General features: G+C 38.8%; 1 protein-coding gene across 3 annotated transcripts; it reads left to right on the top strand.

Moving 5' to 3' along the window:
• Positions 1 to 3995: 3995 nt before the first annotated feature.
• slitrk3a (SLIT and NTRK-like family, member 3a) lies at positions 3996 to 14223 on the top strand. Of its 3 annotated transcripts, none has more exons than XM_044120260.1 (3): positions 3996 to 5055; positions 5754 to 5847; positions 7433 to 14223. In XM_044120260.1, the coding sequence occupies exon 3, from the start codon at positions 7491 to 7493 to the stop codon at positions 10209 to 10211; it is 2721 nt and encodes a 906-aa protein (XP_043976195.1). In that variant the 5' UTR covers positions 3996 to 5055; positions 5754 to 5847; positions 7433 to 7490; the 3' UTR covers positions 10212 to 14223. The 3 variants fall into 3 exon arrangements, with proteins under 3 accessions (XP_043976195.1, XP_043976196.1, XP_043976194.1); XM_044120261.1 differs by having other exon boundaries at positions 5703 to 5847; XM_044120259.1 differs by lacking the exon at positions 3996 to 5055 and having other exon boundaries at positions 5446 to 5847.
• The last annotated feature ends 7093 nt before the right edge of the window (positions 14224 to 21316 follow it).

Genomic DNA, 21316 nt, shown 5'->3' with positions numbered 1-21316 from the left:
CCTTCCTGGTTGCAACATCAACAGCTGTGGCAACACTGTTGTTTTTGTTTGTTCTCTAGTTCAAGACTTGGTTGGGAATTATTGTCAGCCATTTCTCCTTCATGGCTTGGGAGCTGTTTGATGTCTGTGAGGACAGTGTTGTCACTCATGTCTCTTTATTTTGTAGCAATGACTTTAAAAGGCCACAGATGTTCGGGTTGATTTTGATGTTTCTTGCCGCTTTCACACAGCATAGTCACTTGTTTTCTTCCAAAGCTCTGCACACTTGACACATTCACCAGTCTACACAAACCCTCTCTCCATCTGCTAGTGACCTTCACTTCTGTGTTCTTCGGAGCTGCAGAACTCAAAGTGTTCCCTTATTCATCAGAACAGTTCATAGTGGGAAGTTGTGTAAAAGAGTTTTTTTTTTTTTTTTTAACGATACAATAATTCAAATCTTGTTTATTTCTTTGTATTTTGCTTTCCTTGTTCCGAGTGATGTAGGTCGCTGAACCTGATGCTACCAAAATTTGTTGTGGGTTGTGATTAAAAGTTGCAGCAAACTTTGTTTCAATGAGAGGATTAAACCCTGAGCTTGTTCCATTTTATTGGTATTTTTAGCTTCCTCTTCACATAAAATAGGTCTGCACAGCCCTTATAAATATGCTAACTTGTGACTCCGTTATCCCAGCTGCTTCATCCATTGTGCTATAAAATCCCACTTCATCAGGCAGGTATTCATAAAACAGTAAATGACAGAGACTAAAATCTATTTTTCTATTAATTCTTGATAATCAGATGGTGCCCCAACTTTGATTCAGTTTAACTAACTTTACTAATACTTGCCTTGGCATTTGTTAATCGTTAATCCTTCCTTAAGACAAACCTGCTCACTTAGTTTTCTTTCAACAATGACTTTGTACTTTTGACCTTTACTTCATAAAATTTCTTTATGTACAGTGCATTAGAAGTTAATTATTTCTTAGTCAACAGATACCACACCTCAGCCATGGGGTTTTTGCAAATCCTACAGAGTTCCCTGGGTTTCTTTGCAACTTATTTGATTAATGTTTCGCCTGCATAATTGTAGAGGGGTAGAGATCTCTTGGTGGGTTTGCATTTGTGCCATGCTTATTACATGCCTGGCTGATGGATTAATCATTTCTTGGTGAGATGCCTAAAGCTTGGAATATTAGTTTCTAAACCAAACATCTCTCAAACTTTTCTGAAGTTTCATCATTGCCTGTTTCTGATTCTTTCTGTCAGTGATTATAATGTTTATTTGGTAATATTCTCCTACAAGCTTCTGAGAGCTTCACAGAACAATCGTATCTCAAATTTTATTAAATTAAACTCAAGATGGGCTCTAATTTTTTTTAGTAGTTGACATCTGAATGTACAGGATTTTAGGGTAAGTAAAAGGCACTGAATACATATTAACACCATATTTGTAAACAAAAATAAGAGCTGTGCATTCTTTTCAGTCAATATGACAGTGTGATTGTAATTAATGGTCTGTGATTCATCATGCTAAACCCCAATACTACTGAAACATTTAATGTTAATAGGTTAAAGGGATATTCATATTTTTGCACAATATTCTAGTTCAGGTAACCTGCTCCAAGACTGGTCAAATTATTCTTTCCTTTAATGACAGCTTATGATGAATACATTTTACTTTCCTCCACTTACCATTTCTCATTGCTCAACTTTTTTGATCAAAACTTTTCAGTTTCTTCCTCCACTTTTTTTTTTTTTTCATAGGAGAAATGACAGTTTGTGTGATATTTGTCAAGCACAGTGACATCAACGTCCACTGTACATACTGGGTGACAAACTCATTAGTCCTGATTTGTACTTTGTCGATTTCAAACAGCACTAAAGCACAAAGTCTGTGCAGCCTATGTCCTGTGACTGAATGAAGGGTTTGGCGTGGCCTTATGTCACCCAGTGAGACAGTAGCTGACAGACTGACGGAGTGAATGATGGCTTTTCATGAGGAGGAATGGCAGTTTTACAGACCACAAGCTGCTTCCAAACACTCCTCTGACCTTTCTGCACTGGATTGCCTGTGAGTGTGTATGCAGGCCGTGGATGTGTCTTCAAGTATTTACTGACTAAGGCCTATACATCTTTTTTTGAAGTAGCATATTGTATGAAAGGAGCTGATTCACTTAAACCAAAATGAAAATTATTTTCAATCCTTTTACAAATCATTCATGGTCCCATACTATTTATTCACTGATATTTATTTTATTTTATTTTATTTTATTTTGAGGGTCATGTTGGTTATTGTATGTATTTAGTGAGATTCTCTGAGTTATGAAAAGTTGTGTATTACAACGAAACGCCATTTAAACATATTAGACCCTCAGAGGTCTGTGAAATGGTGTTTAAGGTTGCAGCCACAGAGAACATTAATTTATGTCCAATATACCCTGCACATGATAATGTCTCCAGAGCTCAATCATTTAATCCACCATGATGCGTAAAGTGACAAATCTCAGCAGGGATTACAAATGGGATATTTGCTCGCTTGCCTTGTATCTCAGCAGATTAATTTCAGAAGAATTTAATACATTTAACAGGAAAACTCTAGTAGAAAAGTGTAGAGTTGACTGTTTTTGTCTAACTATCAAGTCTTTGTACAAGACTTCAAACAACATGTTCTACACAAATGAAACAAGTTGCTAAAATTTATCCATTATTATAAGAAGTTGCATTTTTTGGAGTAGAATTTAAATCAATATTTACAAAAAGACATTTGTCTGTGTTTTCTGAAAGAATTGGGATAGGATGGGGGATTTAATGCAGTGTGTCTTTTTTTATTATTTCTTAGAAGGCAAGTGGGGTATTTACAGCCAATCTATGTAAGGTTTTGTAGTGTCTGTGCTACCACCATTCCACTTTACTCTAGAGATAATATTGGCCTGTTGATGAGCTATTGCCTGGTGTCCTCCAAACATGACACCTGGCATTTACTAAAGAGTTCAATCTTTGTGTCATCAGACTGGAGAATGTTGTGGTCTGAGAGTCCTCCAGGTGCCTTTTGACAAACGTCCAGGAGGCTGCCCTGCCAGGCTTTCATCTGGACACCATACAGGCCTTACTGGTGGTTTGCTGAAGGGATGGTTGTCCTTTTGGAAGATTCTCACCTCTCAGAGGAACACTGGATTTCTGACGGCGTGACCATCATGGTTTTGGTCACCTCCCGATCGCTCAGTTTTGACGCCCAGCCAGGTCTAGGTAGAGTCCTGGTGATTCCAAACTTATTCGATTTATGAATCATAGAAGCCATTGAGCTCACTGAGATCTTCAAAGCAGCAGAATTTATTTATTTTTTTGTACTATTAACTACTGGACCTTTTATAGACGTGTGTTTGACTTTCCAAGTCCAGTTAAATCAATGGTTCACAGTCACTGTGAATGCAACACAGGTGAAGTGGAGGGAATTCTTTCAGGATGTGCTACAGTTAGAACTGGTTTAGTAACAGAGCTAATACTGAAGTCAAACCAGAAAATGTTAGATGTGATTGTCAGGAAAAAGTTTGTGTTCAGAACATACAATTGAACATTGTATTTAATATTAACAAGCCATATTTTTTTGTTTCCTTTTAACAAAAAGTACAAACTAGATGAGTCATTCTAAAATTATTTTTTGAAGTTATTAACATTTGATGTTCAATGTAGCCAATAGGCCAAATTACAGCAATCTTTTTAAATGGTTTTAAAGATGCAAATCTAAACTCCGGTATGTGGTACAGAGGCCATGCTGAAGGTATCAACCAGAGATCTTGTAAGAAGATTACAATTATCCGCTGCAATCACCCTCCTCCGTGTTAAGCTGCAAAAATAAAAAATAAAATAAAATTAATAAATAAATAAAAAAGTTGACGGATCTTCCTTCTCACTAAGTGGGCTTGTGTTGCCCGCTACAGGCGAGACTGGGGAAGACACGCAGACAGTATAAAAGGAAGACATGCTCCGTAATTTTGCAGTCCCTGCCCTTCTGGTTGTAGACATTCGCGGCCACCTTCTTTGTCTCCTCAGCAAGGGTGACAGGTTGCGGCTACCTCTCCCCAAATGTGGCTGTGTCCTGAGGAGAAAAAAGTAAAGGAGAAGAGAGAGACGGTGAGCGAGCGAGAGAGAAATAAATAAGACAAAATCGGGACTAAATAATTTTAATTCCAATGAAACAAGTATTTAAAATGATTATGCAGAGAGACACAAATAAAAGAAGGATGCGTCCCGCGTCCAGTCTGGGATCCACAGGTTCTTATTCATTTCTCACTGACGCACGCTCCCGCCGTCGCAGCTAGAGCGCTTCTCTCACTCTCTGCTCTCCTCCCTTCACTTCACTTCCTTCCCTCCTCTCGACAGCATCCAGAACTATAGAGCAGCAGTTCCCCTTCACTCGTGCTGCTCCCCCCGCCCCTCCCTCCGTCTTTCTCTCACTGCCAGAGATCTCTCTCCTCTCTGCTTCTCCCATCTCTTCGCAGCCCTCTCTCCAGTTCGGTCCGCCACTTTCTCTGACGCACGACGAGGGGGGAAAAAAACCCAAGTCGAGGCCGATATGATCCACATGCCGGTGCCGCTGTGCTGACGGAGACGCGCTCCTGAAGCCGCCAGGAGAACACTCTCACCCGGTTGTTGAAGGCTCGCCCGAGAGGCGGCTCAGGAGGTGGAGGAGGAGGAGGAGGAGGAGAAGGCGGTGGTGGAAAGGGTGGAAAAGGAAGAGGCTGGGCAGAAGTGGAGGACTTGCATTTTAAACAAACTGCTTAGAAAAAAAAGAGAGGAGAGAGAGTCGGTGTCACTGGAGAGCAAGAGAGATAGAGGGAGAGATCGGATTCTTATCACGTCTTCATTTCTTTTCTCTCCTCTCTTTCGGTTCAGCCACTAAGAGAGGGTGAGGAAAAGGGGGAGAGGAAAAGCGAGAGAGGGGGTGAGAGAGTGAGAACGAGAGAAAAGGAGAGAGAGAAGAAGAGGAAGAGAAGGGGAGAACCAGAGATTTACCAGATTCAAACTAGTGATCTTTTTTTTCCCGATGCTTTCCAATTGCTCAACAAAACTAAGGTGAGCAGTTATAGACTATTTCTATGGATCATGGAAAGTATTTACCCGATATTTGTGAGTGAGAGTGTGTGTATGCGTGTGCGTGCGTGTGCGTGTGTGTGTGTGCTTCTATTGATGTCTGCATAGCCACGGACTTCAAACAGGGCGACAGCAAGCGAGGATAACTGAGAGCAGGAATCCATCCTACTAATCAATACCCGTTTTGTTCTTGCTTTAGTCCCCAATTTTACGGCCAATGTCACGACGAAAGCCTGCATTATGCTTGGCATGTATTCCAACACGCGCTCTGCTGTCTTCCCTTCCTTTTTTTTTTTTTTTTTTTTTTTGAGTGAGGGTGGGTGTGTGTGTGTGTGTGGGGGGGGTGCCTTGGGTTGGCACCAAATCAGAGACCGTTCCTTGTAGACCGGAACTTGTCCAGCATCATTTTTTTCCCTCACTAACTCAGCGCGGTGATGTCCGTTGAAAGGTTTATATCTTTTAATGGAAGCTGGTTGAAATTTGCCAATTCATGACAAGCGCCACTTCTTCTTCTTCTTTTTTTTTTAATTCATCCGGGGCTCATTCTTATGCGCATCTCCTCCTCCTCTCTCCCTCCTCAATGCCCCGCTGTCTCTGTCCATGTCCTCCTTTGTGTTTTCCCCGTTCAGGCGGCTCAGTCACCCCCTTCATTTTCTCGTTCTCTTCCCCCTACCTCGCAGCCCGGCAACGGACCGTGAGACGCGGGACGCACCGGGCAACGGCAGGACCCATCACCGCAGGAGGATATGTGAAGTTGGAATCCCGCTAAACTAAGTACGTATATACCACTAGAACTGATGCACCGCGAGTGGAATTATTATGGTGCCAAATTTGCTCCGTGTCCTGAAATGTTTTGTTACTTTTTTTTTCCATCTGGCTTTTTGATCTCTATAAAACGGAGGCGGAATCAAATCCTGCTGGATTACTCATGGCACGGGGAAGACAACATGAAATAAACATCGTGTAAAGATATTTTTTTTTGCTATTTTATTTTTAATTTCTTTTTACCTGTTATTTTTTGAGGGATTCCTGCGTTTTTCATGTCAATTGCCGGGATTTTGCATTCAGCACCACGGGCAGCGCTTTTGCCTGGACCATATGCGCTTCTCTATTTTTGAGCTGAACAGCGCAGTGGATACATGAGTTTGCAATAATGGCAAAGATTTTTCAGAAGCTTTGCGTGTGTGCAGGAGTGTGTGCGGAGAGAGAAAAATAAAGGCAGATAGAGGGACAATAACACAAGTGTCTGGCAAACACATCTTTTTTTTTTTTTGTCCCCATGAGAGGAATAAAAATTTTTCGATGAAATTGACACATTTCACCATTCTCACAATCACAACTGCTATTAGTTTTCTTTTTGCCTCACAGCTGCCCAACAGCTGCGCTTTTCTACGCGTCAGAATAGATAATTGCTCTTTTTACGTCTCAAATTGTTCCTATTATCTTAAAAAGAGTTGGTTCGATTAATAAAATGTAATTCATCAGGTTTTATCAAATTTGGACTAGGGACAAAAAAAAAAAGTAAAATGTGTCCTCTTGCATATCATTGATTTAACTGGAGGTAAAACACAAGAGGCAAACTACTGGGTCCCCTAATCTTTTGAAAATACATTATAATACAGAATACAATACTTGCTCATTCAATAGTAATTAATTAAAATTTTTGTTGCATAAACCAATGATTTTTACATGTAAGGCTAAAACTTGTTTTTTTTTCAGCTTTGAATTAGTAACAGAGATATGTTTAGACTGGGCTTAGCACAGTTGTACTATTTTGTTCCATGGTTTAAACTTTGATTGCTCATGGATTGGAGATTCTTGTTATGCATTAAACAAAGCAAGGGACAGTGTCTCCTCGACAGTACTCTTCTTTATCCACTGTTGCCTTCGTTTATTCATAGCGATAAGCATCTGTGCTGTGATTTATTGCGACCTTACCAGCACATCTGCTGTATAATAAATGGCATTTCAGGCTGCATAGTGAAGTGTAGTGTCTGACTGCAGAGAGCCGTTTGTGCTCTCTGGTATCATATTATCTATTTAGAAGTATAGGGCTTTATATTTTGTTTTAAAAAGACAGCAATATTGCCGGGTCTTAAGTGGTGTCCAGTGTCTTTCTATTATTCATAGGTATTCATTTCAAAGCTGCCGTCCATTCTACTGAAACTAATGCACTCTTTCCTGTATCTTACTTTTCCTTTTCTGTCTCTGTCATCTCGAACTTCTCTTGGTTTCTGTGTGTATATGTACATGTGTGTTTGTGTGCATGTAAAGCGTATGTGTGTGTGTGTCTGTGAGCATTAACCATAAGACTTCCCTTTTCTTGCGATCTCATCTACCCTGGCATTCTCTGTTGCAGTGCTGTGAAGTGGCTCTGTCCCTGGAGCTGAAACTTCATTGCCGTGGTGTCAGCGAGGATGCTGTGGGTTACCTTGCTGAGCACCATAGCCTTAGGATGGACCACACCAATCCCACTGCTGGAGGACTCGGAGGAGATCGACGAACCCTGCTTTGAACCGTGCGACTGCGAGGTCAAGGAAGGCATCTTCCATGTCCATTGTGACAGTAAAGGATTTACAAATGTCAGCCAGATCTCTCAGATTTGGAGCCGACCCTTCAAGCTCAACCTGCAGAGGAACTTAATGAGGAAGCTCTATTTCAACAGCTTCCTCCATCTTAACAATGCCATATCCATCAATTTGGGTAATAACGCCTTGCAAGATATACATGCTGGGGCATTCAATGGCTTGGGAATACTTAAACGACTGTTTCTCCATGAAAACAAACTAGAAGTTTTCCGAAACGACACATTTCTGGGGTTGGAGAGTCTAGAATATCTCCAAGCAGATTACAATGTTATTAAAAGGATTGAAAGTGGTGCATTCAGGCACCTTCACAAATTAAGAGTACTTATATTAAATGACAATCTCATACCCATGCTGCCAAATTACCTTTTTCGGTCTGTGTCTCTAACACATTTGGACTTGAGAGGTAACAGACTAAAGACATTGCAGTATAAAGGCACACTGGAGTATGTTGGGCGGAGCTTGATGGAAATCCAGCTGGAGGAAAACCCTTGGAACTGTGTGTGTGAGATTGTCCAGTTAAAAACATGGCTAGAGAGAATCCCTTACACAGCTTTGGTGGGCGAGATCACATGTGAGACCCCATTCCACCTACACGGGAAAGACCTACGGGAAATTAAACGCAGTGAGCTCTGTCCTCTTCTCACCGATGGAGAGATTGAGGCCAAGTTGGGAATTCCTCGGGTGCCATTCAGCAATGAGAACACTTGGCCTACTAAACCTTCCTCCATGCTTTCCCCCTTTCACAACACAGCCTCTTCTGTGGAGTACAAGGACAGACCTGCGAAGCCTACCAAAAAGCCTACCAGACGGCCCACAAAGAATCCACCAACTCCTCGTAGCATTTACCCAGGCCTCAACCAGCCCCCCATTGCTGGCTACCAAACAAGACCACCCATTCCAATAATCTGTCCAGCTAATTGTATTTGCAACCTTCACATCAATGACCTTGGGTTAACAGTAAACTGTAAAGACAAAGGCTTTCACAACATTTCAGAGCTTCTGCCTCGACCCCTTAATGCCAAGAAATTGTATCTTAGTGGGAACCTGATACAGAAGATCTATCGTTCAGATTTCTGGAACTTCTCAAGTTTGGATTTACTACATTTAGGGAACAACCAGATATCCTATGTCCAGGAGGGTGCGTTTATCAACTTGCCAAACTTAAAAAGTTTATATTTGAATGGTAATGAGATTGAGCGCCTCTCTCCTGGTATGTTTCGTGGACTTCAGATGTTGAGCTATCTTTACTTTGAATACAATGTCATCCGTGAAATCCAGTCTCATTCTTTCTCCCTAATGCCCAATCTGCAATTGGTTTTCCTCAATAATAACCTGTTGAGGTCATTACCCAATGATGCCTTTGCTGGCACCAACCTTGCACGTCTTAATCTTCGCAGAAATCACTTTGTTTCCCTGCCAGTTCATGGTGTCCTGGAGCATCTGACTTCCATCGTTCAGATCGATCTCCATCAGAATCCCTGGGATTGCTCATGTGATATCATCCCTCTCAAACAATGGCTGGAAAAGCTATCCTCTGTCATTGTGGTGGGGGAAGTCACCTGCAACACACCAGAATATGCTTTTGGAAAGGACCTGCGTTCGCTTGAGGTTGAGGTCATCTGTCCTGAGCTGAAGTATTCTTCAGATCCCTCTCCAGCTTTGCCTGGTCGGGATGACCTCACCACAGGGAGCTCTGAAATGGGGGAATCAAGTAGGAGAGGGGCTGTTCCACTGTCGGTTCTCATCCTCAGTCTGCTCATCCTCTTCATTTCAGCGGTGTTTGTTACTGCTGGGCTCTTTGCCTTTGTCCTCCGTCGCAGAAAGAAGCTACCTTTCCGGAAACGTTCCGAGGTGGACCTGACTGGGATCCAGATGCAATGCAGGATTTTTGAGGATCCGCCAAGGCAAAGCTGTGCCGGCAACCCTGGCACGCCGGAAAAACCAACACCCAGTTTGCACACACATTCGCACACTACTCACACACATGGACATGGCCATGTTTATGATTACATCCCGCACCCTGTGACTCAAATGTGTAACAACCCTATCTATAAGCCAAGAGAAGGAGAGATTGCTGAGGAGGAGATGGCACAGTTTGCAGAAAAGAAAGACAATGGCAGCAGTAGCAACAGTAACTATAGAACCTTGTTGGAGAAAGAGAGAGAGTGGACCTTGGCGGTCTCCAACTCTCAGCTCAACACTATTGTTACGGTCAACCACACCACAGCGGACATTTCAGGATTTCATGAGAATGGAGGGCTCTGCCCCACAGTGATTGACAGTCAGAGGCCCACACCAACAGTGGGCTTTGTAGACTGTTTGTATGGGACAGTGCCCAAATTAAAGGACATGCATGTTGCACATGCACATCCACCAGGCATGCAGTACCCAGATTTACAGCAGGACGCACGGCTGAAGGAGACATTGCTTTTCACAGCCGGGAAAGGCTGCTACCCTGATCCCTCCCAAAGTGATTACCTCGAGTTAAGGGCCAAACTTCAAACCAAGCCAGATTACCTCGAAGTCTTGGAAAAATCCTACCGTTTTTAATAACTTTGTAGCCCGGTAGAAAAGAACAACAAAAAAACATGATTTTGTCATTTTCACTATGCCACCTTACAGCCAAAATTACTTAGACCAATCTTAAAGCAAAATTTGAAAAAACAGCATGAATTAAAATAAATATGTATAATTATACAGTCACAATGCCCCCACTCCCACTTAAAATCACCTTTGAGGAGAGGTCATTCTCAGATGTTTCAATTAAGTGCCTTTTTTTCAGAGTAGCCAGCAACGTCAACCGTTATTTTTATAATGTATAAATATCTCTATATGCCCTGAAGAAAGCGAAGGAGAAAAAAATGGGGCTCTGGGAAATAAAACACATGAACCATGTTACATCTGTCACTAAAATCCATTTCTATGGAGCTAACATGATGTGCTACTAGTTACCATGAGGACAAACGGGAGCTGGACGTCTCCCTTACTTTTTTGTTTTTGTTTTTTGTTTTTTTTCCTCTCTTATTACTCAACTAGGATGTACAAACACCTGGAATCTGTGCAATTTTTTTTCTTTGTAGGACATTATCAAAAGAGTTAAAAAAAAATACTTATATTCAAACTGAACTGCAGTTTGCTGCATGCACTCGCTTCAGTGCAGGAAGTGAGAGGATTTACTCAGAACTATCACGTCACTCTGTGAACAGAGATACCGCAACACATTTATGGTTCAGTGTTCTATTTAATTTTTTATATCTTATTAATATGGTTATTACTATAAATGAAGACTTATGTCTATATCAGGGTGCTTCTTGTAAAGAAAAGGAAGTGCCAATACAGGGATGGTAAAACATTTGTGAATATTATTATGAGATCATACTGAAGGGTTTTCTGGATATTTCCACACTCTTTGTTATGGCCCCACCCCCTCTTCCCTTCTCATTGCTTCTGGAGTTCCCATTGCAATCCACTAACAGCTTTGTAGTAAGCACTTTTAATGTTTTCTCTTTCACAAAGATTTGAAGAAAAAATGTGCATATATTTATTCTGTAATTTCAGTGAAGAATTTTATTGTAAAGATAATGTTAAATCAATGTATAGTGATTATGCGTCTGGTATAGCCTTCTTAATAAAAACAAACTCTTTAATCTAATTGATGAAGGTGTCAATACCGATTCCAGTGGAACATGTGTGGAGTGGAATAACAGGGTGTGCATCTGGTGTAGGATGTGGTCAGCCATTAGCTGTTACTAGACTCAAAAAGCATGCTAGACCAAGACGCAGTGCAAGGTATGATAATACAAACTTGTTAGTATTCATATAATGGGATTTGCCCCCACTGTATTTAAACTACATGAAAAGCATAAATACAGGGTGCTGATTTTTTTTTCTTATTTTTTAACAGAGGGAACCATTTTCATATTTTAATGCACAGTTTGACTTTATTTTGTCCACTACATTGCAGAGTTTGGTCACATTTAATCTAAAACCAAAATAAAAGCAGAAAAAGTAGAGTAAATGCTACTGCCTCTTGAAGAAGATATTTCAAAAAGTTAAAGGCAAATCAGTGCGGAATGCCACACCTGTCACTGTCTGAACATCTATCACTAATGTATGCAAGTAAAAGGGTGAGTGACATCATGATTGGAAAATACTTTTGTAACTTCTACATTTCATTATTTGGCTCTCTCCTCAAGTTGGCTATGTGCTTTCACTCCACTGGATGGCGATAAGTGTTCTGCCATTGCAGAAATGTTGTCATTATATAAGCTAGATTGGGTTTAGCTGACAGACACACACACACGCCTGCACACCCCCACATGCACACATGTGACTACATCATGAAGATATTATCTTACTAGCTTATTAAATCTACACTATGAATTGAATATGTAATTTACTTTCAGCAATCATAATTTTTATGTGATTTTTAATTGTATACCACAGGCTCCTTTCTTAGCCTCCTCCATTCTACAAACAATGAAAAGGAAATTTTAAACAAAGGCTGAGGGTTATGTCAACTATGGATTAATTTGCTATAGAAGTCAATGTTTTCAATCAATAGAATCTTTTGTGTTTCTTATAGTAACATTTTTTGGGGGAGAGATGTGAAGTAGTCCTGTCAAACTTGTAAGTACAGTGAATCTAAGAAGTTTACACATCCATGTTAAAATGCCGGTGTTTGGTGATGAAACCACTGAGACCAATACAAATTCTTTGAGAATTTCTTTCCATCCTTAATGTGACTTTTAACCTCTACAGCCTGACATTATTACAGAACCCTGTTTATTTTAGTGGGAATGAATATCCATAGCAAATGTTTATTTGGAAATATTTGGTCGCTCATTGCAATGCTCTACTTTTGTTCGACTGCGAAGGCATCTCTTCTGTTCAGCCTACTGTAACCACCCCATGGAATTCCAATCAAAATGAGCTTTAAGCTGTTGGTAGACTATTTTGTGGGGGGAAAAAAGTTATTTGTTTCTGGAGAAGTCATTATTTTGTGGATGTTGAAATGCACTTGGTGTGCTAAAAGCTGAATTCAGTTTTCTAGCAGAAAACTGAATTCAGATGTGAAAACATTGGTAGTTGGGAATGTTCATGGTATCCTCCATATTGATTAAGTCCCCATATCCGGCTTCAGAAAATCAGTCCCACAGTATGATGTTGACACCACTGTCCTTCAGTTTATGTATCATGTTCTTTTGGTGATGTGTAATGTTGTTTGAGATTATGGTTCTAAAGCTCAACACTGGTTTGATAAGACCATAACACATTTTCCCATGTATTTTTAACAGATTAGGCTAGAAGGCTTTTCTTTACATGAAAATGCTTAAATTTTTTTATATCTTACCATTGTACCCCAGGCCCAGATATATGAAGATTACGATCAGTACTTGTCAGAAGTTCATGTAACTCCTATTGGCAGCCCCCTGGCCAGTTTTCATTGTAAGAAAAATCTAGTTCTTGATTATAGCAATGTTGGTAGATATTTTCTACACCTGATGTGTAGTATACATAATACCTTATAAAGTATTTTGTGCACATCTCCTAATTGGCACCTTTTGACAAAGAGAGGCCTCTGATGTCTTTGAAATTCTGCAAATCATTTTGTTTGCTCTGAGATGCAGCACAGAAAATGTTGGGAAAAGCATACTAGGATGACGGAATTTATGTCATGGTTAATAAGAGGCACTCTAAACGGTGACAGGTGTGTACTGATACCTGTTTAAGATGAGGTTGTACAGGCTGGCCAGCCAGATCCCACACTTTCATTTGAGTTGCATGTGAAATAGGTTACATGCAAGCTTTAAAATGTTCTCGAATGACTGACCTGAGTCTCAGTTGTTTTGGATCAGAAAAACAGAACAGGTATTTCACACTAAGGTATACAGACACCTTCACTGTGTGTAAATTGGGAGACTGATTCAGATTTTGTTTAATCCCTTTGCTTTGATTTCAATGAATTAAGTAAGTGATGCTTAGTTGGAATATAGTGTTATATTCCCTAATATATGTCAACATAACACAAACTAAAATGTAGCAAACCAAATTTTATTTTCTAAAACATGTTGAGGTATTGTTGATGAATCATCTCCGGTATCGGTTGTCAGTGATTCAGTCTACAAGCTTGCATTAAATTGAGCATTTTATCTCATGTTGCCTTCATTGTTCATTTATTTTTGGCAAGTGTTGCTGATCAGATAAAGAAATGACCCATTCATATAAATTCTTCAGAAGTGTGGCTGTATAATGTCAAGCCTCTTTTGTCTTTATTGCTTTTAGAGGATGTTACAGTGCTGAAATGTGATAACCTGCTCCACCTAATTTATCTTCTTCTTTTTCTGCACTTAGAGACATTCCCACTCAGAAAACACACAAAACCTTAGTTTTCATGAATACAAGGTCAGATTATACCATAAACAGTTTTAGTGTGCACTCAGTTTGATTAAAAGCATGATGTATTACTTTGTTAACCTAAACTCTTACCACCTCCAACCCACTCCAAAATTAACAGATAAATAAAACATTGCAATCGTTAATGATTTTATTACCTTTTTACCCTCTCCATTGTACAATCAATGTATGATTACACAGATGAGCATTGAGCTTTCCTCCAGGACTATTTTATATGTTCTTGTTAGTCTGCTTGAACATCTGTTGGCCACTTGGCTGTGAAGGTTGCTAATATTTCTTCGAGAATAAGATAATGCTCTGATCCATGAGTAAAAACACTTCCCGTCATGTTCTGAGGTTTCAAAAAGAAGCTCATTGTGAAACTGGTAATTTTACACTGAACCATGAGTCCAAAGTGTACAGATGTGGTGGAATTCAGGTTATTTTTCACTTAATAAATTTGTGGTTAATTTCTTAAGATTATATTTTACCCCACATTTTTCTACAGCAGTTTCTTAAGCAAAATCATCTATACAAGAATTTCCTATGTGGATGTTATTCAAATGAAAGCATTTATGGAATACATATTACATTCTTGATATCCTATGAAGATATTTTGGCTTCATAACTACAATGCCTTTACAAGCTGAAATAGTTTTTAACTGTGCTTGCTCTCTACTTGCCGTCATTTTTTCATTTAATCATTTTCTAGTGGAGTTTTATGTCAGCAATGCACGCTTATTAACACAGCTGTCTTGATGTTTATTTCTATATCTGCCGTCTGACATGACATTGCCATGATACTGCTGCTGTTAATTCTTCAGGAGATATGAGATACCATAATCCTATTAGAAGAGTGTCAGCAGGCTCCTGTGATAACTCTGAATTCAGGACAGCCGTTAATCGTCTGTAACTGTGCTGGGTAATATTTGAAGTAAAATTGATAATGGGGCAATCTAAAAGTGGGATCTTTGTTCAAAGTTGGTGTGGTGTGATGTTTTCTCCTTCTGTCTACTTACCTTTTTTTTTTACATACCTTATGATGTGTTTTGGCCTCTGATTGTTTGAGTGGTATTTGTCTGCACTGCACATTGGAAGAAACATGCTGTCAGTGTGGATCCGTATGCATTTATGTGCACTTGCACATAAAACGTCACTGAATGTGAATGTATTTGAGTGAAAATTGGCTTAGACTTTGATTTGGAATTGCAGCCCATTACGAATGGAGAGGAATAACAAGAGGGATTTTGTTTTCTAAGAGCAGCATTGATAATTCGGGCGAGCAAAGACTAACAGCTTAGGAAGGTGTGACAGAACATTGAATCAACAGAAGGAAGCTCTGAAAACAGTGCCTTATAAAGAAAATGAACATATGTTTAGTCATCTAAAAATGTGAGCGTGATGAAAGGACAAAGGAGTAGGAGGAGACAAAGAGCCACTTAGTAGCATTTTGTGTGTGTGGTATACATTTCCTTTTTTGTAGTAAAATGCAACGTTATCTTTAGTTTGCTTAAAAAAAAAGCCAATCTGCCTCTGACCACTGTGCTGAGTTGCAGTGTGATGCAAATGCTACATACAAAGAAGTAGAATAGTATGCCATAGTAGGTATTGGGTGATCCGGAGAATCTGTCTTTGCTTGTATTTTTATCTAGCAGCTGATATGCGTATGCTGAAGGGTTATGTTGTTCTGTTGCTTGTTATGTAGCTCCATCAGCTCCATCAGCTTTGATCAGTTATCCTGTCCCCAGTAGAGAAAACAACATCATTACTGTCTGATGCCACCACTGCCTTGTCCAGAATGATGTGCAATGTTAGATATCTGCTACATTGTGTGTTACATAGGTCTTAAAGTTCCATTCTGGTATAACCTGAATATGTTGTGCCCTCCACAAATGGAGCTTTTTATAGCTTTCGTTCAACAATGGTTTTCCTCTTGCATAAAGATCAGATTATTAAACATTTTTTTATTGCATGGTAGTTTTCCAAAGTTATGGGTCCCTACAACTCTTTCTGAGTTACTTTAGGTCTCTGTGTTGCCTCTATTCATAACGTTCTTGTTACCAGAACTGTTGGATTGAGTAGATGAGAGCTGTCCTTTATGTCTACTTGAATCATGAACCGTCCTCTTCGAGATGTGCAACTGATGGGAAAACATAACCTGAAACTCCTTTAAACTTCTTACTAACTTCTTTCTTGACCTGCCTGCTGCCTTCTTTTTGTCTTCAAGATGCTGTTTCTTTTACTAAAGCTCTCTAACCAGCCTCTGAGCCTTCACAGTAAAGCTTTATCTTAAAGACGAGTAAATCAAACACAAATGAATTGAATTTACTAATTAGGTGGCTTCTAAAGGCAAGTGGTTACAATGGAATGTATTTCAGGGCATCGTAGCAAAGAGGCCAGAAGACGAATATATGCAGAACTTTTCAGATTTCTAATTGTAAAAACCATAAATAATAATGCAAATATGTAATATTTTTCCATTTCACAGTTATTTACTATTTGTGCTGAATATTTTTTTATTTATGATTACATAAATTCCATCGATATACCCAAACGTTTTCTAGAAGTAATGTGGCAAAGTGTCAAAAGTTTCAGTTAAAGTTCAAAGTTCAAAAAGGATTATTTCAGTTTACAGGGCATTGTTTTGTACAGTGGTTGTACAATACCAACCACTGTTTTGCACAAAAGAGGCTGTGAATATGTTTGCAAGGTATTGTTTTGGTAAACTATACTTTCTTTTTATTTTTGTCACCATGTGAAAGCTTTATTGTATGTTATACAGAAGGAGAAGTTAAAGGCATGGGACCACCCCTATAGATGCAGTTTCCTTTGTCATGAAATTATGAAAAAAAAAAAATCTTTCACACCGCAGTGCAGGAGCTCAACTGACCCAGTATGCTGAAAGAGAGAGAGAGAAAGAAAGAGAGATGGAGGAGAGAAAATAAATGGGCGCAGAAAGCAGTAGAGTGAAAAAGGGAAACGGGGTGATTCTCTCAGCCCTGTGCTACCTCTGCTACCATGTGTGCAATAAAGCTCTGCAGCCGTATTGTTTGCCTTGTGAGTTTTGGCTCCCTTGAGATTCTGGTTCTCTCCCCTGTCTGGAAAAAAATACTGCAAGTTTGGGGAAAGTAGGAGTCGTTTGTGCTGCTCAGCAGTGTACTACAGCCGCAGCTCTTGTGCATAAAAGAGATTAAGAAATCTATGTCCTTATCACTCTTTCCAGGGAGAGATGGAGGAGAGAACAGGAGGCATAAATTTATAAAAAAAGAATGTGGAGCATGGTGTCCCTAGCTAGTGTTAGAAACAGTCCATTTCTTTCTTTGTTCCGCAGTGTGGGGCCTACTTTGTGCTTTTAAATGGCCTGTAATGAAATTCTATAAAATACTGCAGGAGACCTCTTCTCCTATCCCTCCTCTTTCTAATGAAGTGACATTTGCACACTCACTCATCTTAATGGCCTAAGATGTCTTGTGATGCAAACACTTTCACTTGAGTTAAACCCCATTGAAACATTTTGCGGTTTTCTACGGGCATTTACAGTGTTGTGAAACTGTTTACACCTTTTTCAAATTCCTCAATTTTTGCATTTTGTTACGCCTATTTGTTTCAAATCATCCAAAACATTTTTATGTCAAACATCAAATGACTTGACTAAATAGAAAAGGCAGTTTTCAAATTACGATTGAGTTTATTAAGCTCTGTAAATTTACCTGAAGCCTATGAAGAAATGTAATTTTCTCTAAGCCTAACAGCTGATCAAACGTGGCCGCAAAAAATCTTTTGTCTTCCATTTTAAGTTAGCCATGTTGCATGTTTGTGTGGATGAAGAGCCTGTTTAAGATCATTTTACTGCATCTCAGTCAGAATGAACTTTGGAAAATCTACTCAAAAACTTTTAATTTTTTTTTTATGAACAATCTCATTCAAGATGTTTTGCTACAGAATAGTTTCATCAAGTCAATCAATTATGGCAAGTTGTCCAGATCCTAAAGCGGCAAAGCAGACTGAGATCATCACTTTATCACCTCTATGTTTGGCTGTTGGTATGTTATACATTTTCTGGAATGCTGTATCATTTTAATCCAGAAAATGTTCAAATTTATCATGCTAGTCTTCAGAATATTTTCACAAACATCTTGTGGATCTTTAAGATTGTTTTTGGAAAATATGAGAAAGGCCTTTTTGCTATTTTTGGTCAGCGGTAGACTTTGGCTTTAGCTTTGTGGATGTCATTTTAACCCAGTCTCTTTCTTAACAAACTGAATCATGAATCATGAACCCTGATCTTAACTGAGGCACATGAAGTATTTTGTGTCTTCTTGATTGAGATGGTGCTTTGGACCTGGATCACGTTTGTGGGCTTGCAAAGTGGAAACGGCTTCATAATCCTTCTGGACTGATAGATGTCTAAATTTGGGCGTGGTCTGTTTCGGTATTTGAGATGTATTAGCCTTTTTCATGCTGTCAGAGAAGTTCTAATTACATATTATGTCTTCTAGTATTGTCATTCTGGCTGTGGTTAAGCTCAGGTGTGGCTACTAAAATGAAATTCAGCTTTCCAATCACACTTAATTCATAATTTAATAAGAAGACACGATTACTTTTTCATACAACGCCTTTTAGATTTACAGAACAATTTTACCTTATTGAATGAAATTGTAATTTTATATGAAACCGAGCATCCATTTGTTTCCTGTATATATTAGCAAACAAGATAGTGGCGACCATCAGACCTCCTTGCCTCTGTGTTGGAACTGCAGAGGTCATTTTTCTGTGGCACCGTTCAGTCATGTTGTCTCTGCTCTGCTTTAGCTGACATTAGGCTGCTTTTAAACAGACACATATAAAAGGTACTATGATGTGTGTTTTTTCCACACACATATCCACTCAGATCCAAGTACATCATCGATTTATTTTGTATATTTAGGGTTCACTTTCTGCTCATTTTTTTCCTGTCAAAAAACCATTTACATTAGTATTACTTCATATTTTTTTAACATCATTTTTGTTTCTTTTTGTTATGTTGGATTTCTAATTAAAACAAACTAAAAATTTGTGAATGTGTGAAAATCAATTTTTCAAACACTGCTTGGACTAGGAATTAAATGACAGATGAGGGAGTCAGCTGTCTATTTTTTTATTTATTTTTTTTGCCCGTGTTTAAAAATACAGCTGCTCCTGTTAAATACAAATGGCTTAGTTGGCCAAGCCCTCATGCTGATCGCTTTTATGACTGATGTGCTTGTTTGTTCAGACACCATAATTTTTCTCGTTTTAAAGTACCATTCATTCAGGGGGTTTCATTCAGCTGTTACAAATTTTGAAAATGTCAGAGATTTGGTGAAAGCAAAATCTTGCTTCCTATTCATATACAAAAACAACAAAACATGCGTGAAATTTGTTTCGATCAAACAAGACGGGAATAATGTAATGCAGATGACACTGCCAGCGCTCTCTGCTCTAAGTATCACTAGAATTGATGATCGATATGAAAAGTCGTAAGAGAGAAGAAGAGATGAAAACTAAAGTCTAGAATAAGGCCTTAAAATTTGTAAAGTTTTCTTGTTTCTACAATTTGATTGTTGAAGTTTCCATGGATGTGGAAGCAATATGCAAGGCTAAAGCTCCAAGAATGCGCCACTGTGGGAGTTTTAGTGAATTTGCATAAATTATTCATGTTTTCATGTGGGTCACCATTATGCAAAATTGACTGTTTGAGGTCAAGTGAAAGATAATGTTGTATTGTATCACACAGTAGGGTTTTATTAATAGGAGTTTGACATACTGCAAGGCCTGTGACTGAACCATCGGTCTGTTTACTCTGAAAACATTTTGTGATGTTTCCATGATATCAAACTAAATGCCATTAACTCACGTTAATGTCTCAGAGAACAAAACAGCCACTAAACGTGTTTTATTTATTCTCCTTAATTATGAATGACAATTTTCTTGAACTTAGTTGCATTTGATTAAAGTAGAACATTACTAATATGTTAAAACATATACGTATGTATAATACGTGGCCAGGCAACGTATTAACACATTGCCTGGCCATTAAAAAAAGACACCACCTGAATTTAATTGAGCAAATAGGTATATGTCTCCTATTGGACAGTGACTGCATGCCTAAAATATGTGACTTTTTTGTGGTGGTATTATATCCATTTATATTAACTGTAGTAGGTCGGTCAAGGGCTTCTGCTCCTTTTATTTAACATTTTACATGTTTGTAAAGCAGCTTTTCAAAGAGTGTATGCTTTAGAATTGAATAAGGTTATTTTTTCTTCTTTCTCATGTATTAAATCTTTTATTAATTACAGAGACACAGAAGTTTTAAATGTGTTTAAAAAAAATGATAATTTGTGCCCTTGTTCTTTTTCAAAATTGGGCTTATGGAAAAAACATTACTATTAGAAACATATAAGAAACAGTGCAAACTATTATGCACTCACAAGCAACATGATGCCATTTTTGCTCCATTAAATGTAAAGATGAGAGTTTCTGGTTGTAGCTGATGTCAGTTTAGGATTTAAAGATGCAGGTCTTTGTGTTTGTTAAGTTTCAGCTTGTGGACAGAGACCAATACTATCTTCACACCGACTGATCCTATGCTCACCAAATACATTTTTTTGGTTAGACAACATAATGATGCTCATATTTTGTAAAAGTGTGGCCTTGACTGTGATTCTGAACATGTGTAATGATGTGCATCGGATGTTGTGCTTTGTGAGAAGTACTTCAGTGGAGAAGAAGCGATTTGTGGAGCATTTTGCCTAATTGAGGAAGGATTACTTGCATTGCTCGCATTAGCTCAGCATTACAGGAGTTAGCTTAATTAAGGCAAGTGAGATTTTAGAGGGATCAGCAATTCCCCACACTTCCATGCACCCACACATGCCTGAAGATTTCTGTGGGCCATAAATGTCCCAATACAGAGATCCATTGTTCCTGCAGCAACACAATTTTGGGGCTTAAATGATAATGTAGTTTTGGAAGACGAGAACTTTAAACGTGTAAAGATATGCACACACTTACTTACTTGACTTATTCTTATAAGTCAAGTAACTGACTTATTAAAATGAGTTATACAGATTTATTATGTCTATAATATATTGTTTGACATAATCAGATAATTTTTGAGGAAGAGGCTCCTTGTGTTCTTTGAATTCATATTGTAAGTATCTAAAGCAAAAAAATAATAATAATAATTAAAATGTGCTTAGGAATACATCAAATCCCTGAGCACATACTCTAGCACA

Source organism: Gambusia affinis, linkage group LG06 (assembly GCF_019740435.1).
Source record: "Gambusia affinis linkage group LG06, SWU_Gaff_1.0, whole genome shotgun sequence".
In the NCBI taxonomy this organism is placed as follows: Eukaryota; Metazoa; Chordata; class Actinopteri; order Cyprinodontiformes; family Poeciliidae; genus Gambusia; species Gambusia affinis.
This window is presented reverse-complemented; position numbering and strand designations above follow the sequence as displayed.

Coding starts and splice junctions, on each gene's coding strand:
- slitrk3a (XM_044120260.1), top strand. CDS start 7,491: ATGCTGTGGGTTACCTTGCTGAGCACCATAGCCTTAGGATGGACCACA.